The sequence below is a fragment of the Danaus plexippus genome, chromosome 4 (genome assembly GCF_018135715.1).
Source record: "Danaus plexippus chromosome 4, MEX_DaPlex, whole genome shotgun sequence".
NCBI lineage: Eukaryota > Metazoa > Arthropoda > Insecta > Lepidoptera > Nymphalidae > Danaus > Danaus plexippus.
The window spans coordinates 5404835-5425817 of NC_083538.1; the positions used below are offsets into that span (position 1 = coordinate 5404835).

General features: G+C 31.6%; 2 protein-coding genes across 2 annotated transcripts; one reads left to right on the forward strand and one right to left on the reverse strand.

The window, feature by feature from the left end:
• Positions 1 to 274: 274 nt before the first annotated feature.
• On the reverse strand, positions 275 to 1563 carry LOC116768593 (large ribosomal subunit protein uL6). Its single transcript, XM_032659337.2, has 3 exons — positions 1446 to 1563; positions 991 to 1239; positions 275 to 628 (listed from the first exon to the last, which is right to left on the reverse strand). The coding sequence occupies exons 2-3, from the start codon at positions 1229 to 1231 to the stop codon at positions 297 to 299; spliced, it is 573 nt and encodes a 190-aa protein (XP_032515228.1). The 5' UTR covers positions 1232 to 1239; positions 1446 to 1563; the 3' UTR covers positions 275 to 296.
• Positions 1564 to 2022: 459 nt separating this feature from the next.
• LOC116768591 (large ribosomal subunit protein mL46) lies at positions 2023 to 3927 on the forward strand. Its single transcript, XM_032659336.2, has 6 exons — positions 2023 to 2157; positions 2242 to 2404; positions 2803 to 2936; positions 3064 to 3206; positions 3501 to 3626; positions 3721 to 3927. The coding sequence occupies exons 1-6, from the start codon at positions 2097 to 2099 to the stop codon at positions 3865 to 3867; spliced, it is 774 nt and encodes a 257-aa protein (XP_032515227.2). The 5' UTR covers positions 2023 to 2096; the 3' UTR covers positions 3868 to 3927.
• The last annotated feature ends 17056 nt before the right edge of the window (positions 3928 to 20983 follow it).

A 20983-nucleotide genomic window follows, 5' to 3' on the forward strand; every position in this document is an offset into this window, starting at 1 on the left:
CGCTCCCACTTCTACCGCGTATAAATCCGCAACGAACCTATTTCGAGTGAGTTCGTTTGTGAGCTCGTAATATTTGTTGACCTTGATGGTATGGTCTTTGGGGATGTTGGTTTCCCAAGGAACCGTAAGCTCTATCATCACAACGCGCTTTAAGATTCGCGAATACATAAATATGTCTGGTCTGGAGGCCGACGCACAAATCATTAATATTAATAGTTAGAACAATTATTAATTCAAGGGAATAAGGTAATGGATATAAAATGATAGACAATAATCAGCTTACAAGTTTAATGTCCTTATATTTCGTCCGGTACGACAGTAGTTTTCTCAGACACATAGAGACCGTCCAAGAACTTTCTGATATCCTTGTTTTTGACAGTCGTGGATTGTTGTATAAGGGCGGCCGAGCTGGAGACATCTTCAATAGAATTGCCTTCAATGATCAGCTCGTCCTTTTGTTTTGTGGAGTTGACAACAGTTACCCCTGGTGCCATCTTTACCCTCCTGATGTATTTCTCTCCCAAGAAATTACGGATCTCAATTACAGAGTTGCCTTCCGTTGTGACACAGTTGATGGGGAAATGGGCATATACAGCACGCATTTTGTATTGGAAACCCTTTGTCACACCTGAAAAATTATATGGAAGTTATATCATAAATGGATAAAGACTTCAATAAACAGAAACATTGATATATTGTAAGAAATCCCTTGTTATTTACTGAGACCTGGTTTTAATAGTAATTCTTCTCCTTCTGACTTCATAACAGAAGTTAAAATCATACATAAGATAGAATATCCTCTTCACAGTATAGAAATGTAAACTATTAACAGCTTGACAACGGATTTATAAAGCTGACGCACACTCAAGACACAAATTAAATGCTAAACACTATTAATATACTTTTTATACCTATCTGTAACAGGTTCATGAAATAGAAACATTTAAAGAAAACATGGTCAACAATCGTACACGTTAATTTGAAATTTACCCTTGATCATGTTGTCAACATGAGAGCATACAGTTCTTACTGCGGCGAGCTCTTTCTTGGAACCAAACCATTTCTCAACCTTCAATAACCGAGGGTTTACCATGCGAATGTCAACTGCCAAGTGTTTGAAATTCCTTTTTAAAACACCTCGGGGACCTTTCACTGTCACTAGACGAGATTTCACATGAACAGTCAACCCCTCAGGGATTTTCACTTTTTGATTAGCAACGATTTGCTTCATCTTGAGGCCTAAAAATAAATTAAACGAATCAACATAACCTGACTTAACTTTGACAATGCACAAACATAACTTTATGACAAAAATAATGTAAAATATATTTAGAAACGTGTAAACGACGTTGAGGAGCACTTAAAATAATTTTCACACACTATAAATATAATAAATTCTTATGATTCTTTCGGATTTTTGTTTAACAAACAAATTTGTAGCTTACTTCAATGACACCGAGAGCCGGAAAAGAGCGAGAGGTGTTGCCACTTGTGGATACAACGATGACATATATTTAGTTTAATAACTTTTAGCACAGTTTATGAAACTTTAATTATAATAATTTATATATATTTAAAAAGTATAATACTTATATAAAGAAGTAAATCAAAAGTATATTGACTTGCAATAATATTTTTTTTATTTTACTATATATTTTTTATATAATTAGTCTTAATTGTGGTGCTAATATAATAAACATTGAATTAAAAGTACATATCGTTGTTCTTACGCTGATTAATTTATTTTATTTTTTAAATCAAGTATAATATGGTTTAAATATATCTCTACACTATTTTATAAAACTTACGTAAAGTAATTCAATAAACTCCAATTTTTAACACATTTTATATGGCGCTTTTGGAATATATAGATCGGATCCTACAAGATTGAATATAGAAAATTTTTAAGTCATGTAAAAACTTCATGTTCTTTATATTTTTGTGTATTTGAGAAAAAGATTTATTTTAAAATTATGAATAAATGATATAGCCAAATTCCGTGTTTCTAAATCAAATAGTCCTTGTCAATGTCAAAATCTTAGGTTATAATATTCAAACATTACCTAAATAGTTGTCATTGAAATAATCTTACTATAATGTTACTGAGAAAATTAATTTTCAATAATGGGCCTATAGGCAGCACTATATTTCAGAGAGGTATAATATTACTATGAGATATATTAAAAATAATTATCCTGTTTGTACTGAAAAGTAATTAATTTCCAATAAACTACATTATAGGTAGGTCTTCTTGGGATATAGTAACAAGTGTGTGTGTCGAACGACTACCAGTTGTAACGCCACCCCTAAATGATATACAAAAGAGATTTAAAGAATTATTGTGGACAGTGGAAGTTGAAAAGAGTCTCAAATCAGATCACGAATTAAGACACGAAAATGACAAGTAAGTTGCATTGTTGTTGTAAAGAAAATTTATTTCTTACTTTGTCGATAAAGACACAAAAACGATAAAAACACAAAACTTTAATCTACGCCGGGGCTGCAAGTCCCAGGCACTGTTAAAGCTTCTATCCTTGCAACGCGATGGACCCGTCACTCGCACAGTGAATGCATGGAATACTGAGGTTTCATTGCTATAATAAAAAAAAAATTATATAAGTATATAGCTTTAAGGATGTGTTTTCACTCTATGTAATTTCTATTATTTAGCTCAACACTATTAGTAACAGGTTTACACATACGATATGTATAATTACAAAAAAAAAATTTTCATTTTAAAAGTACTTATGTCTATTTTGCATCAAACAATTTTTTCTGAGGTTTGTTGTATTTGTGTTACAGGGTGCAAGCTGAGCTTCTGAAAAATGAATCTATAGAAGTAGATTTGGATGCTGTAAGTAAAATAACTGCCCAAGACTTTGAAGACGCTTCACAAGAAGAATTATCTAAATTTAAATTTGCTGATATAATAACCGGTAATATATAGATATTTTATTTTTCACAGTGAGATATCTTCCAGAAATATATGTTAGAAAGGTTACTAAAAATCATCCTTATATATCTCGTTATAAGGCATATAATAGAATAAATTATTTTTTACAGAAGCCGATAAGAATGGTGATAAAGGGACATATGAAAGATGCTTACAAAGACACTTGGTTTTGGTGACTGATGTCAAATTAGGTAATAAGGTTTGGAAATTAATGCCTCAAGGCTTATGGAAGGAGGGTGAATCATTGAGACAGGTAATATATTCTATGGAGACATCAACTTCTTAGTGACTTATTTACTTTAATAACCTTTAAAAGTCTTATATATATATATATATATATATATACACACATATATAAGACTTTTAAAGGTATATATATATATATAAATTTTTGTTTATATGAAAACTAAAATAATAGTAGAACTACATAATTTGAACCAAAAACTTAATACATACAAATGGATTTAAAGAACAAGAATAAGCTTAAAGAAAGTAATTGATATTGTGTTTGTTATGTATTTAATATATAATGTAAAACATATTTCAGACTGCAGAGAGAGTAATATCTGAACAATGTGGACCAGAGTTTAAAGTAAAATTCTTATCAAATGCTCCTTGTGGGTTTTACAAATACAAATATCCAAATGATATTGATGGGAAAATCGGTGCTAAAGTAAGTTGAGCATAACTTACAACCATATACTGTTTATATCAACATTTAAAAATTACCTTTGTCACATTTATTTAATTGTAAATAAAATTTCAAGGTATTCTTCTACTATGCAAATCACAATAATGGTGAAGTAAGTAAAAAATTAAATCCCAATTGGCTGACAAGAAAGGAAATGGTTGAAGCATTACCAGATAGATACAACAAGTCCGTACAAAGTTTCCTGATAGAAGAAAATTTTTGATTATTTTGTAATTAGACCTACCATAAGTGTAATTTAATAAAAATAGTATTAGTTAACAAAGAGTTTTTAATTCAAATCTTTTTTGAACCTGTCGATGTGCAATTTTAATGTCATTGCAAAAGCAAAATTGCTAACTTTGTAGGTGAAAACTCCTATGTCTATTGCCTAAGCTTATGGAACCACGAAACAAATAATGGGATTGTGGTAGAGAGAAAAATTACAAATTGGATTGCGGGAAAACAAATAGAAGGGTGATTGACTTCTATATCTTAACCCTCACCCAATATATGAAAACAATTAAAATAACTATTTGTAATATGATGTTAAGGTATTGGTAAGTAATAGGTAATATTTGGTAACTGAAACTTTTGGTATCAATTTTAAATTATATATGTGGCGGTTACAGTTGTTTTGACCATTTTTTTTTTTTTATTTGGTCTGAGAGACTAGCCAGTAGTAAGGATTCTTATAATTATTTTTAATAAATTGATTCTTTGATAATTTATTGTTTTAATTAAATTGTTTAATATATCAGAAATTATCAAATACCAAAAAAGTTACTAAAATTAACGAATTATTTCAAATACCACCCAGTAACGTCAGATATTGCTATTATAAATGTTTCAATATTTTTTTACGCAATTTTTTTCTTTAAGTATTTCAAATAAATAATCGACTTCATTCCTAGGTCCCGGAGCATTTGATACAAAAATAATAATCTCTTTTTTATTCTTGATTTAATTACAAATAATAATTACACTGTCACTTATAGTTGTAATTTCATTTTGTGTTATTTTATGCCCTTTCAAATAAAAAAAAATACTTTTCAAATTAAATTCGACTACAATTTTTTAAGTGTATAATTTGTGTAATAATAAATAAAGTTTATTCCACCAAAATCTCATACAAGTGGCGGTTCTTCTTGTTTTAATAAAGTATGTAGATATATATATATATGTAAAGCAATAGGTATAATAACTGAAGTATTTGTCTTTTAATGGTATATACATTTTATTTATTATATTATTAAAAGTATAATCGAAATCAATTCAAAACAACGAAAGCGTGATTACGTAGATATGAAATGTTTCGATATGTATGAGTTTCTAGTTGAAATTTGTAAAATAAAGTCTGAATTAAATACGAATTCTTTCTTTTGCAAATAATTATATTAAAAAAGTTGATTTAATTTAAAATTTTCTCGAGAATATCTTAAAAGTGATTTATAATAGTGCTGAATTATATAAGAGAAATAAATAAAGAATATAACATAATGTATCTCTAATAGGTTATTTAACAGTTTTTTTAGTTCTGTATAAAAAATATAGAATTATGATTAGACTGAAAAATGTTTATCAAACTTATATTAAAATATTCCTTTTTCAATGAAATTATAGACTATACAAAGGACACGCTAATTTTTCTGCCACATTTTTTTAATTTTGTATTAATAATATAATATTAAAATAAATTTACATTTCATGTTACGATATAATACCCTTTTAAATAATGTTTGGGGTTACCATATAAAATAAATAATCGTATTATACATTACGTAAGTCAAATAATAATTTTACTGCATGTTTTAGTTGAGAAATCCTTTTAACAATAATAATAAATTATGTTATTATTCGGAAGCTATTCTTTGAGGCGCAGTTAGTGGCTACTTCCCACGTTTACATTGAAACAACTTTTAGCGCGAATCCCGCGGAAAATGCTTCACGGTAATGATTCGAAATAGAAATTGTTCAAACAATGAGCGTGATTTACGAGTAAACAGATTAAGGTGCCCAATCTCGAAGCTTCCAAACCCAGATATAAGATTTTGATGCTGAATTCAACCTTATGTTTATAATTATAAGGCTGACGATTTTTGTCTTACCCTTATAATTAGGTAGGAATGGATAAATAATTGGTTTTGAAATTTGAGTTTACCGCTGTGGAATGAAAGTTTAATTTACCCTGCATACGTATGAGGATGGAACATGTTGGCTGCACTTCTCAAGGCTCCTCGCAGTCTTTTAGCGTTCGTTTACAAACATTGGAGTGTACTGCTTTTCGTTTAAACCGGTGTAAGATTAAATAATTTTCATAAATAAACAAATTTGTATATCAGATTTGACGTTAATAAGGCACATTGTATTATTTGAGCAAGTTGTTCGTTTTGTTGGCACGAGGAAGGGTATAAATAGTTTGGACGCAATATTTGTTTCTCACATCTAAATATTTATTACGTAATCGGTAATCTCATTATATAAGATTGTATTTCTAATGCTTCGGCGACATGTGAACAAACTTGACTTAATTTATTTGGGCTACGAAGGGCTGCAATATGGCGGACGGCGACCTGCTGTGGTGAATCGCTGCCTCCCGCGGCTTCGGACTAACATAATTGATAAAATTCTTACACTAAGCAATAATTATATCTTCCACGCATTCCTTTATTTTACGGTATATTTTTTATTTATTTATATCATGTGAATTGAAATCCGATTACGGTTAGACGGTGAGAAACATCCATTGATGTCAAATATAACATAAACCCTTGCACCTATATTTATCAAGACTATGTATGCTTAGGACAGTTAATTGCTTAATTATGAAAAACAATAATTAACAAACAATACTGCTGAAAGAAAAGTAAACGAATAAAAGAAGATACATATCGTTAGTTTCATAATCGAGACTAATCTAACCTCTATTAACTATGTAAGTTATTATTACGCATATGATGACAAAGTTATGATTTGCATGAATGTCATAGAGCATGAAGATTCTTTTCATAGCAATTTTCTTTCCTAAATAAAGATATATAATCGTCGGTTTTTCAAGCAGTGGAATGTAGGTAAACAGAAAAAAATACATATTATGTATATATACACTGATCCAAATTGATAAATTCAATGTTAATGAAATAATTTATTAATAAAATATTATAAACTTAAGCTTTTTATAAATAATTTATTTTTTATAAAAAGCTTAAGTTTTCATGCAGGAACTGGTCATATATCTAACGTCAGTCGCTATAACACTTCTGTACTTTTATTTATTATTTAAGAAAAATATTATAAATGTACAAAAACATAAAAACTTTTTAGAAAGAAATTGTTTATATAACAAATGATTTTCATGTTCATTTGGGTTCATTAGATTTAGTATTGTAAGAATGTAAGGAGAAAATTTTGACTATTTTCACTATTGATGTTGTTTTGATTATTTGGGTCTATCTGAATTGATAGTTTAAACGTTTGGGCATTTTCAGTTATTGCTATTATTGTGTTAATATTATAAGACGAGTTATGTTCGTCCAAATAACTGAAAAATGTTGTGATATGAGAGGACTAGTGTTTAATGTTTTTCTTCATATTTAGAATGACTAATACGCGGTCATTTTGATACTGGCAACTTCGTGGTGAGTTTATGGTTTTAAAATGCTTTAAGATGATTCTTTACTTAAAAAAATAAAATAAAATACACTCTTATTTTTCTTGCATCATTCTTTACACGTAACGATAATATTTTTTTAATGTATCATTTTTATCTCGTTGCGTTCGGTACTTATATTAAAATCCAATGCATTCATCATTCAGCCGAAATTTGCAAAATTGTACATAATTAGAACTCACTTAGACTACACTACTGCTACGTCTTTGTAAATGTATTGTTATTTCAGTATTGTTTTATATTATTGCGCTGCAACCATTCCGTATTTTAATGAATATTTTACAATAAAACTTAATGTTCTATATTTGCCTTACATAAGATACTAAAATTGGCCTAACTTTTAAAATATTCCTCGTGGTATCTGGAATAAATTATCTATATGATTCTATACAGCATCCTTACTTCATAAAGAATTGCTCCCGCATTTCGGTCCCTTTTTCCTATAAAGAGTTTAAACCGAACTTATTAAAAGTCAAACAAGCAAAAATGTTGAAAACAGTTATTTATAAATTTCTTGAAAAACCAAAGAAACATAAAATCACAAACATATAACTCCTATTTTATTTGTCCCAATAATTATTAAAAAATATATATTTTTCTACCTTGACATTTTAAATGTCATAGGTATGGAAGTTTTTCTTTTATATCTTCTATATCAGATGATATCTATAGCAAGTATAATAGATGGAAAAATAGTTTCTTTTTAAATAATTAAACAATATTAAGTAACACTTTACATACTTCCTATTGTTTAACAGCAGTCTTCTCTATCTGGCTACTATTTTAATGGTAGTGTTTGTTAAAATGTAAAAGAATATAAGTAATAAAATATATATTAGCGCCATCTATGAGTATGTTTATGTTTTTATCCGTGTTTTCTTTATAAGAGTAAAATAAAAGTTTAGTCTGTTGCGAAACTTCACACGAGTTTTAATAAAACCTAATAGGTTATGGGCCCAGACTCAAAATGACTTTCGGTGTGTTTTAACAGTATCAGTGCTAAAAATGTCTATCTCGAGCTATGCAGTAAATGTTCCTAAACACAAAGGATGTGAAAACTATGATGAGTGGGCATTTGCAGTGGGCATTTGCAACGGAGTTATCGGATTCAGAAAACAAGAAGGCGAGAGCAAAGATGATCATGGCCATCGATCTATCGTTATTTGTCCACATCAAGACCGAAGACACAATTTTAATTATCTGATATTTCCATAAATACACATTCATCTATGTGACCATTCAAGAAGGGAATTGGTACAAAGCAGCCTCAAGGTAAAAAGTTTCGTTTTAGTCAGTGCCTTCCACTTGGGTGAATCCCTTTGAAACAAGCTGGAGTCTGTAGCATACATTACCTTCAATGTCACACTTTTTCTTGAATACCTACTTATTTTTCACTACCCTGGGTAGTGAAAACGGTCTGGGTCTGTCCACTAATTCCCAAGTGCCATTGCTTTTAAAATATTCAGGCTCTTGTCGCATTGCACTACACCACTGCTCTTTTTCAGGTCCCTTAAGAGGATCCTGTAGGTATATTTGTTCAATGGTGAAGTCTTCAACACACACATTTAAAAAACCTGTCGGCACTGGCTTTTAAAAATGTGTCTGGTGCTCGCCGAACACGTTTTTGCTGTTGAATAACTTCATTGCTCTAAGTGCTCTGAGAGCTCTGAGTGCTCTGAGAGCTTTCTTTATATCATCTGGTGTTAAACACTCATTATAGGCTTCATCTTGATCACTTGAAGACTCACTAGCAATATATGATGGATCTCTGCCCACCCTTTCATGTTCTTCAATTCTCATTGAACTTTCCTCCTCTGTTGTATTCTATCTCTGAATAGTCACGTTTTTATGTGACAGTAGAGTCAACATGTCATTCATTGGACCATGGGCTTCGACAAAAGTCAAATTAATAGAGGTTATCTTATGATGTATTTTCTCTATTTAATTAAGTCAGTTTTGATTCCCCTCTCTAGAAAACTCTTTCATCTTGAAGCGATATTTCATCTCAGCCAATACAATGTAAACTCTGCTATTCAAGGCTTGGATATATCTGTATCGTCCTTCGACGGTATCATCATCAGGGAATTGGATTTCTTGAAGTCTGGATCTTGCTCCGTTGTTCTGGATGTCAATCAGCTGAAATCCTAATAAGTTGGCATTTGGCTTCAACTGTCCAGGAATTAATTTTTCTGGTAAAGGACTATAAACGGAAGTGTTCACTATTAATGCTAAACCTCTATTTATAATAGGCAATAAAGATCTCTTTGACCTTCGGTTCGTAACATATGTTTCTCAACATGGTTTTGTTAGACTCGCGCCAGAGTCGACCTACCAGTCGTTTTAGACATATCTCCAAAACATATAAAAGAGAGAGATGAATAATCCAAATTGTGGAAACACGCGTGGCAGAGGCCGGCATCCCGGCGGTAACCGCAGAGCAGCTCGTGACACACAACGCGTTTATCAACGGTTAAATGATGCTCGTCAAGTTAATGACCGAAGCTACGTTCCGGAGCCATATGACCCATCAAGGGCGAAGAACCGTGCACCAACGGCGCCTTCTCATAGCTACTGGAATAAGAAGAAGGAGACGCCCATTCCAAGTAAAGTGCAGGAAGTAAAACCCAACACAACTGAAGACCATGAGATCTAAGACTTTCGCGTGTTTTATTCATTTAAATGAAACTAATATTATTCGGATATACTACGCGTGCTTTATTTTTCGTCTCGTCTGCCCGTGATCACGGTTGCTGAAAAGTAAGCGAAACGTCGGGAGTATGTGGTTTTAACGAAATATAAAGCACGCGTAGTATATCCGAAAAATATTAGTTCCATTTAAATGAATAAAACTCGCGAAAGTCTTAGATCTCATCATTCTATTAAATTAGCTTATAACCATATATAAGTTCCATAAACGTACAAAGCATATTGATGTACGGAATCATTTTACTAGAGAATGTGTTGACTATAGACAAATTAAATTAAATTATTTGCAAACTTCTTCTATGCGAGCAGATGTACCTATTTACTAAAGGACTTTGTGCACATAAACATTATACATTTTTAAATCTGATGGGAATTGGGGAAGTTTATTAACAACTTAGATCTCATTAAGTTAATTAACAAGTTTTCTGTAAAGTTTCAAATTAAAGATGTTTTTAAGATGTAGACAATTATTGACTGTGTAATTTGGTGGGATATTTTGTTAAGAGAGGGTGTTAAAATGTAATAGAACATAAGTAATAAAATTTATATTAGCGCCCTCTATGACAATATTTGTGTCAACATAATGTGTTTTGTTTTTATCTGTGGTTACCTTACAAGAGTAAAATAAAAGTTTAGTCTGTTGCGAAAGTTCACACGAGTTTTAATAAAACCTAATAGTGCTATAAAAAATATATTTAAGACACTACTTTTATGGATACTGATATATTTGTTAGTTATGAAAAACAATTGTCGTTGTTTAAATGTCATACATATTATTACAATTTGTATTATTTTGCAGCATAACAACTACGTTAATTCCAAAGAAATAATGTTATGCAGGTATTCAATAAAATAATTAAGAAAAAACGGTAATTGCGTTATCACATATCGATGTTGGATAATATTATACAAAAGCTGCAAGAAATATTTTAAAATACACACTTAATTTTTATTTATTTCATCACTACAGATTTAATTCGTAAACTATCTTTTTATTCATTATCGTTATAGCTTATTTAGATAAATTAATATATTTTTTCTTAATATTTTTTTCCTATACATGTAGACGAAATCAGTTTCGATTTCATTTTATGACCTTGATAAGACTAGAGCAAAAGAAACAAAAGTTCACAGCTAGCTACCATTAGCCACGTCGAAACATTATACTCCTAATGACTGCCTACACGTTGTTAGTTGGACTTGTAAAAAACACCGACAAAATTCACATAAGCTGCGTTAAATGTAGATAAAATTGGTAATAGAAACTGAGTGGGCCATTGTTCCAGTTTTAATGGACCACCCGACAGTTTTGAGGTGGAATCTTCGCAAAAACTATTCTGAAATGTCGAATCTCAAAAAAGAATGAGAAAAACCGTAGTCCGATTTAGTCCCTCGAAGAATTTCGTAAAGTATTTTATCTTTACCTTTCACAGTTCGATAGCGGTCTCAGTGTCAAACTGTTAAACAATAGAGTTATCGCTTTTAAGTGATACTATTCTTAAAAATATTAAAACTCGCTAAGTACCTATTTTAAATACATTGCTCACGGTTAGGAATGTTTGTTTGTTTGTAGGGAAATTTAACATTATTATCAGGACATTATAACAGGATTTAATTTTGTTATATTGAGTTGCAATTTTTTAATAACATCAGGTATATCAATATAGTGGATTTGAAGATGCATGTAACTGGATTTAATGTAACTCTACAGTCATTTAAATTAGGTTATACTTATGTAATGTGATCTAAGACTTTTGCGAGTATTCATTTAAATGAAACTAATATTTTCGGATTAGTACGCGTAACTATTTTCGGATTTATACTCATGTATATTCAAATACGGACATAAAGCAGACTATTTCTGTTATTCTACGAATGTCACTTTTATAGAAAATAATATTTTGGTGTGCAGTAATAAATTAACTTTATTTGTTCCTTATGAATTCGAGTTTGAATTAATTATTTGTCATTCCTGGTAAAGGGAATTCTTTATTGTTTTAGAAATAAAAATTACACTATAGACGTACTTAATTATGGTTATGTATTGTACTTAGTTCTCGGTTTGTTTTAAAATCAATTAAATGATAAATTGTAAAAGAAAAAAAAATATATTTCCGGCGATGCGGATCTAAAAAAAATAATCTCATACTTATGATGTTAGTTGATTTATCCATTACATCTGAGTGTGCGTGAAAAATTGTTAATATCAGCTAGTTGTTTATATAAAATAAATGGAAATTATACAGTTTAAATAGTAACAAAACTGTGAAGATGGACTGCATTTGAATTAAGGTGTAATAAAAGTGTGTTGGATTATAGTCCGTGCATATTTAAGTAATGATATTGAGAAGCATTATCCCTTTAACGATAAGAACTGATGTTTTCTGACTAAAGTACCGTAAAAATCCCCGTGTACCCTAGATTATGTAACATTCCTCAGATAAAATAGCGGCCATCTTAAATGACAGACGGATAGAAAAGAAAGCTTTTTTTCTTCCATTCATTATTAGTTGTTTCTCCGGGGATATGTAGGTAGGGTCGTTTAAGAACTGTTATCGTGTCGACTAGAACAGTTTAGTTGTGTTGCTAACTGTACTTTGGGATACATAAAAATTACCTTTCCATTACTAAGAACCTGGATAACTAGAGGATTAATTAAAACTTAAAAGATCTTTAATAGCAACCAATCAAGAATCAAACAAAAATATATAAATATAATTTATTTTTTGTGTTTGCAATATTGAATACATTTTATATGCTTTAATAATATTCCGATTTAGGTTCCGATGAGGACATTCCCATAGGACCTTTCATAGTTCTTAACTTCAAGGCAAAATCTCCTTACGAAAGTAGAGCACATACTAAACTTCGTTAACATCATACTATATGATTTAATTTTAAAAGCTCTAATTAAAGTTACATTCAAATTGCATTCATCAAAAGCTTCTTACTAAATAGAGTCGAATGTTCCATTCACCTCCGTTCTAATCCCTCTCCTTTATTTAGTTTATCAATAATTATTATTTGGTTGTGATGTCGGTGTTCAGGAGATGACTCGCCCGTACCAGCGGCTGCGGGGTAGTGGAATGTGTGAGCGTGTATGAACGGTGCGGGCCGGGGGCGCAGTGCCAGGTGGCCTCCCATTAGCAGCGAGGCTCGAGCGGTCGCTCTTCATCTTTATGATAATTATTTTCTGTTTGTTTTCGTCGAAGAATCGGCCCGCCTCGACCGACGCTTCTCAGAACCTACTTCCATTGTGGTAAATTAAAGCCGCTCGGACCCCTGCCACGAAGAGAGATAATTCGACAGGATGCCGTATATTATTAATTGCACTATGACTTGTGGAAATGGAGCTTCGAGTTCAGTGAGTCATTCATTCTGGTGGAAGCGACGCAACGTCGCGTGGGAACGACTAGCACTCATCATATACTCCCGCGTCCATTTAAGAGCTTTTTAAATTCTATCTAAAATAGACTTAACCCGACTTTTCCTTTTTGGATTCCATAAAGCGACGGGAAAGTTTATAACGCAGTGAACTTTAACAATCACTTATCTTGCAATTGCGGGAGTAATGTAACAACTTTTCCAATTAACTTCGCAGCCAGTGAATTGGTAACGAAGCATCAGTTCGTTAACTATACTTAACAAGGTAATAAATAGGGCAGCTGGATCCAAAAAGAATTAAAACAGTAAATAAGTAAAAAGCCCGCAATAAAAAAGAGCGACCTCGTAATGTTTACAATCTTGTGGCTTTATTCACTTTGTGTTCCAATTTCATGCTAAATCGAGCGGATAAAATCCTCTTTTATCAAGCAGACTCACCGTCTCGAGCCGTTCCTCCTACCCTGCCCCTTCCTGAGCCCCTCAGACCCCTCCAGCCCCCTCCTCTGTTCCGCGACCGCCTTGGATCTAATCAGTCCGCAGCCGCTATTAAATACGAATTTAAGATCCACCCTGAATGAAGAATAGCGCGTTGAAAGGATCCATTTGTGATAATTCAATTTGTGGGAACCGAATAGATATTTTTATGTTTTGCCATTAATTAAGAATGATATTTCATTTTTATTTTATAACATTGTGACTTTATTAATTATAAATATAGAAGTTAAGATTCTGCAATCTTGACATTATATCAGATTGCACAGCGGATGCTTTGAGCGGAATTAACTAAAAAAAACTATATATAAAAAATCAATTACATTCTGTATAATACAGAGACATAACTCCGAGAACGCAGTAACTTAAACAATTCGTTAAGACTTAAAAGCCTTTTCATACTCCAGGACGAATTTGACTTTGATATATTATTTTCTTTGATACGTGTAAATTGTAAAAATTACAAGAAATCGAATACATTACAATAAGCATTTATTCTCAAAAAGGTACTGTAAATTTTGTGATAACAAAATATTAACGTTGGCTTATATTTTATTTTTATTGAAACGACCACTAGCATAAACACTAATCTACAGTTATTTATAAAAACTGTACAGTCCGTGTCTATGGGTAAAACGTGCGTTTTCATTTCAAGTGTGAAGTGCACATGGGACTGCATTGGTTAGGAGGCTCGACGGGTTATTAATTTTATGGTGTCGATGGCCGCACGCACCTGGCTGGAGCGGTCACTGCCGCGTCTCCCCCTCCCCCCACACCCCCCAGAATCAATCACGTATTTGTATGTACACATGTTTTGTTATTGTCAGACGTGTAAACGTTTAGACAAGAACCTCTCTCCTTAAGAAGCTTACCTAAACCTCCATCATTCCCCTCCCGCCGTGGGAACTGTTCTGGTATACAAATTAATTTAATGGTGTTAAGTATTTTATTGCCTGGATGTTTAATATTTATGTAATTAGCATCTCGAGTGCGTTTAATGTTTATCAATCCATGAATTTTGTTTTAATTGATTCTATTTAGCAACTCTGCGTAATGCTAAGTCGCTTGTGAGAAATAAATGTTAAGTACCTACGTTTTAAAGAATCACGCACTAACAAATGTTTATCATATACGATGTTCGGTAAATATATGAACAGCATTCCCGTCCTAATCGAACTGGTTGTAGGCATAGCATTGTACCAGCATTACAATGTAAATGGCACATTCGTCTACAGGTGCTCCAAACTCGGATGATAATGTACCGCTAAACATAACCTTTCGTATGATAGCGAACCATTGCTGGTCGTGTACGGTTATACAACCAGCAAGTGTATTATCAGACAGCGCTGTGATGAGAAGTATAAAAGTAATAGACTTTATGAAATTTCAAGTTTGTTCGGCGACGTGTTTCGTACGAGACAAGCAGGCGACTATCGAGATGATGTGGAAACAGCAGCTGCTTACTGTATAATTTGCTTTAACACTTGACACTTATTCACCTTTTTAACACATTTTCGTTATTGCATGTGAACATCTAACTTCGGCATGTATTTAAAGGAATGTTTGTATATAAAATATTATTATACTAACACATCAATGTATTTAATCAACCAGAAGTCATTTTAATTTGTGACCTCACTACGTCACTGATACATTTCAAGACTTAATATCAAGGATATTTTTGTTACAATTTAATTGGCAACCAAATGACCAAGTTTTAGATCTCGGTGTTATATGTATTGTTATTTTAATTTATTATTAACGTTTTAAAATATACAACACATAAAATGTTATTTCAAATGAACGTGTTTTCTAACCTCGATATGCAAAACAGTTGTATTAGATGTTTGCAGAAAACTATATTCTATTTATCATTTGAGTTATTTATTATACAATTGCAATCACAATTATAATATTTCCCATTGCGTTCCTATATGCCATTAATGAGTTGTCACTGCTGTTGTAACGTAGGTATACCTGATTAATCGTAACGGCGTCACAACACTAGGCATTTATCAAGGTTTTTCTTATAAAAGATTCCATTAACTGTGGTTTTCCGTGATTTCCGAACGTAACAACTTGTCTGATAGTCTTTACGGAATAATTTAATTGGGTTAAATTTAGTGAGACATATGTATATTTTATTTTATTTATACATATATAATATTATTGGTAATTTATTACTAATATAGAATTTAAGCTAAGAATTATCGGTGTTGGATAACCTGAAAAACTACAATATAACAAGTGTCGCTCTAAATAGAGATGCCATTTTTTTCCGTGCTAACAATAAAATTTGTGCAAGCGTTTAAAAACAAAGAATCGTGATGAAGAACGTTTTAGCACTTCAATAAAAACCAAAGCGAGGCTATGGTCAATAAATTAATAAGTCATCGTCAAATGCCTCCAATTACCGTAAAATATAAAGAGAAGTGAAGCAGGTAAACAAAATAGAGATGTTATAAATTTTACAAGAGCGGTCGGCCCACACTGGCTCGACCGCATTATGCAGTTTTTTTTGTCAAGTTTTTGCTCGTTGGCATTTGCTTTGTGTGCTTACTTCCGTCGGTACATTTTTTATGGTGGCGCTTGTTTTGGACAAAGGCTGTAATATACGAGTGGAAATGTTAGCGCCACGAGTGACTTAACTCAGCACTGACGGCTGCGCGGGCGCATCTAGTGTCACATATACCTGCCTTACTGGACTGCGTCATTGCATCGGCATGCGTTTTGAATTTGATTTTGGATTTATGTTTTAATTATTGATCCCACTTTGCTATATTAATAATAAATATTTACTGTATGACATGTACATATATTATTATATGACGTACCTAAATGTAATTTTTTTAAATAATAAATATTACACATTATTTAAAAACAATTAAATGTTTAGGGTTATAATTGTCAATAAGAGAGAATCCAGATCTGTAATCCAATAATAAAATCGACATCAATAAGCAGTTAAAAGTAACAGTAAAACTTATTTATCTGGAGCGTAAGGTATGGTGTATTCGTATTACGATAAAAATATACCGTAAGATGCATATTTCCCGAAATCTGTGTCCATATTATCTTGAAAACTCGCATCTTTGTGCGTCTGCCAACTTTCTCTGAGTAATTTTTTTTTCATTTCAACGATATGACGAGTCTTGTTTGTGTTTTGTCTCGGAGTTAGATAATAATCGCCATTGTCCTTTAAGCGCCAGCGGCAGGCTTGAGAGCTCCCGTACTAAGAACCATTAGCCATTGTTTACTTATTTAAAAAGAATTGTTTTACGTATTTCATATAATACGTAATCTAAATCCTCATGAGATACTTTCGGTCGTTTATTTATATAATACGGTGTCCTTTCTGACGGACAATTGCTGTACTTTTAAGTAATGTTATCTTACTTACTGAAACGTTAGAAGGTAGCCGTTATGTATTGTGATTCATTCTTTCTTTTTAAGTGACTCATTGGTTTTTTTTTTATTATTTTAAACCCCTGGGCAGATTCCTTGCGAGATATAATTTGTAAGGATAGGCACCTTTTGGCTTTGAAGATACGCATTCCTTATCTAAGTTTCTCAAAAATGTGTTGCTCGCGTGTTTGGTCTTGATGAGGCAGCAGATGGAGGTTAATCTCACACAGATAATAATAAACATAACAGATTAAAATCAGAACATTTGAAATCATCTTTAAAAATGAAATTGTTTAAATTATTTAATACTAGTTAAATTAGATAACATTAGACATTAACATTCAATTATTATTATTTATATTTTTCAGAACCAATCATGCCGCCTTACAAGTACCTACCTCAGGTTATACGATAAAATTAGTAACGTAAAATGAGATATTAAAAAATATATACATACTCATTAAATGTCAATGCACCAGATTAACAAAGTAACAAGGATCAAAAATGACCAAATTCAAATCCAAGATGTTTCACACGATTTTATTGATACTGTATGAGATCATCATTAATTTTCAACGCATTTCTGAGTGGAACGTATAAATGAATCAGGGTTTCGGCAGGGTACCAATTAGACCGGGGCTCGTTAGTTGGGAAGATAATTTCTTTATCGAGAGGACTGCGTGCGGTCCATCTCTTTGCTGTGCCGACTACCCTACACTTGTTTGACCTATACGTTTTAAGACAATACTTATAATGTTTTCTATTATATCGCAATACTTAAAATATACGAAGACAATTTTCTAATAAATACGTATTAACCTGTTCATATCTCATTCGGTAATTAGTTACTTAAGCATGTATTGTTTCCAACTTATATATATGTATATAAGGAATGTAGATTAACAATCATAGCATTATACTTTACTTGAAACAACAAACTATTCCTCTATCTGAGTTATAGTTTATAATTTATAGCTTAAGTCAATAGGCGACAGGTCTCGCAGAATTTTATGAAGATTTACCAAGTAATTAAATATTAAACAAAATAAGAATTTAATAAATACGGTAAAAGTCATGTTACTTCACAAAATAATAAAATATAATTGTCTCGATTAATCGGCTTTGTTGGTGAACATCACCAAGCTTGCTTCAAATTTTCTTTAATATATAATAAGTCACTTAAAAATATAGATTTTTAGAAATCGGTCTTGTATTTAAGCAACAACACCCTTGTGGTATTACTGAAATGATGAAAACTCATCCGCGGGTCTCAAAACAAGATATCCTTATTTTTGACACAATGCCGTTCTAAAAGAAAAAATGGAAAAATCTTCTTTATAAAAAACTCATCGTCGAGGCGTACATATATACATATATTAAAATTTTTTAACGCCAGCAAAATATTTTTCTTAAATATGATACGATCTTAAGTTAAGAAAAGGCATGTTTGCTTTCGATTTTTTTTTTATTTTACATTGTTTTCTCCGACATTTTAGGCTGCCTTAGGAAAATTTGTTAACGATTTCAATTTCTCAATGCCTGATAGACTGCTTAGTCGAAAGCAAGTAAACACGCAAGGAGATAAGTACAACATCATTAAAAAAATATATAAACAAAAGTCTCTCATATTATAAAAGCATTATGTATGTAATCCTTAATATTATGTATGGTTTATTTTTTCTTATCCCTATTTACTGCGATAAATCAAGATTATAGAGAGTTAGGTAATATTTCCTACAAAAATTGCTACTGTTTTCTGTTGTAAATGACAAAAAGGAAATGTAAACTGTTAAAAAACAGGCTCGCTCTATATTTATTTTATTACTATTTTAAATATTATCTAGTTCCGCTTTATAGATTTTTCCTATATTGTAGTTATAGTTATTTTTCTATCACAACTAACGAATCTTTTGCCGGTCCATATCATTTTAAGAACCTACATCTGTGTTTTACGTAAAATAGCCTTTAATATTACAACTATAACTACAACAGGTTCTTGTAAGGATTTAATTTGTCAATAATTTACTAAATGTTCCGCAACCTATTTACTATTAACAGTGCTACTTCATTGTTATCTAAGAACGGGTTCGTCTTAAACTGTGTACATCCCAAACGAATCATCATCCGACCAAGAAGGTTGTATGATAATAAGATTTTTAAAATCGTGAGTAAATATTTGCCTGCCTGACCATTTCTTAAAGCGAGATGAGAGGAACAAAAAATACCTTAACAAGAAGGTCCTGTGGGAGCGGCCAAGGCAGAAACAGACATACGGATGTTCCAGGAGTTGGAGCAGGATGGTAGATGCCACGCCCACAACCACCCACGAAGTCGTAAACAGTCCAAATCCTTTGCACGCATTCATGTTTCCCAAATCGAAATCGCTCCAAGCATCATATTTATCTCCCACAAACGATTGGTAATTTTCAAACCTCCCCTATAAAGTCTATATTCCTATGATACAAATGAATAAGTTATTTCATATCTTTTTTCTTTTATGATGGTGATCATAATGATAAATAACCTATAGCATAAATTCGATTCGAGAATAATAATCGAATTTGATGTCTTAAGCACGGCTTTGTGTTTGTTTGTAAATAGTGAAGTAAAAAGTTTAAGATACCGTCCATTATATTAGATGACGAAATACTTTTGACTACATAAGGTTTTGTTCGTGTTTCGCAGTAATGGAAAGCTAAATACATTAGAAGAAACCAACAAAGAATTACAGTTAAAGAAATCCACATGACAATTGGCCTTCAGGTGAACATGTCATCGGGACGGTTCAAAGAATCAGCTAAAACCTTCTTTTGTCTAAATCCGCCAACAGAACACTAGCATTAAATAAAAAAAATCACTTCTAAAAGACTCACATTAAGCTTAACCCGTAACACATACAAAGTAATTGGCCGAAAAGGTACAAAAAGTCTGACCAAAGCCGACATCGGAAAGCTATAATTTGTTCATCCACATCGATGTAAATAATTAAGGGGGGCGGTGGCGTGACGCAATACACATTCCCATATGGTGGCAAGGACAACTCATAATTTAGACCCATTACAGTAACCGCAAAGTGCCCTCACAGTGGTAGCCCTAACATCAAATCGAAGAATATAATAGTTTTTATTAATTTTAATTTACTATATTACATTTATCTGATCAGATAAAAATTAATTTTACAACTCCAATATTGTGATTAGAAATTAAAAAAAAAAAAATGTTCCGAATACGTTGAAGTGAAGCTTGTAAAAATGATAATAGAAATACGATATTGGACACAAGTGAATATTATGAGGATAACTTAAAGCTGGTTTTAAAAATCGTATTGCGAAAATTATATAAAATAACTAATTTATTGGTAGCTTCAAAACTGAATAACATTTTTTTTAGTATTGTCTTATTTTTCTAAGTATACCTTGCATTTCATTGTAAAAAAAATCTCCTATAAAATAGTGTGATTTTAAGATGCTAACACAATACAGCGTATTGAAACCAAATGTAGCGGTCTAGCAGTTTGGTGACAAGAGCAGAAATTGAGGTGAGGTGAAAATGAATTAATAGGTGCTTGGTTTAAATTTGCTTAAAGATTATAATTAGCGTCATTTACATTCTAATTTGATTTATTCTCAAACATGGTCTATATTTTATATGAAATTTTATAAAAAACATGTTTTAAAAGACTATA

What these genes read in the sequence shown, in the direction of transcription:
- LOC116768593 (XM_032659337.2), bottom strand. Translation starts at nt 1,231, where the DNA reads ATGAAGCAAATCGTTGCTAATCAAAAAGTGAAAATCCCTGAGGGGTTG. An exon ending in TGTTGACAACATGATCAAGG is followed by an intron (nt 629 to 990) that starts GTAAATTTCAAA and finishes ATAATTTTTCAG; the next exon opens with GTGTGACAAAGGGTTTCCAA.
- LOC116768591 (XM_032659336.2), top strand. Translation starts at nt 2,097, where the DNA reads ATGTTACTGAGAAAATTAATTTTCAATAATGGGCCTATAGGCAGCACT. An exon ending in TTAAGACACGAAAATGACAA is followed by an intron (nt 2,405 to 2,802) that starts GTAAGTTGCATT and finishes TTTGTGTTACAG; the next exon opens with GGTGCAAGCTGAGCTTCTGA. An exon ending in ATGGGAAAATCGGTGCTAAA is followed by an intron (nt 3,627 to 3,720) that starts GTAAGTTGAGCA and finishes TAAAATTTCAAG; the next exon opens with GTATTCTTCTACTATGCAAA.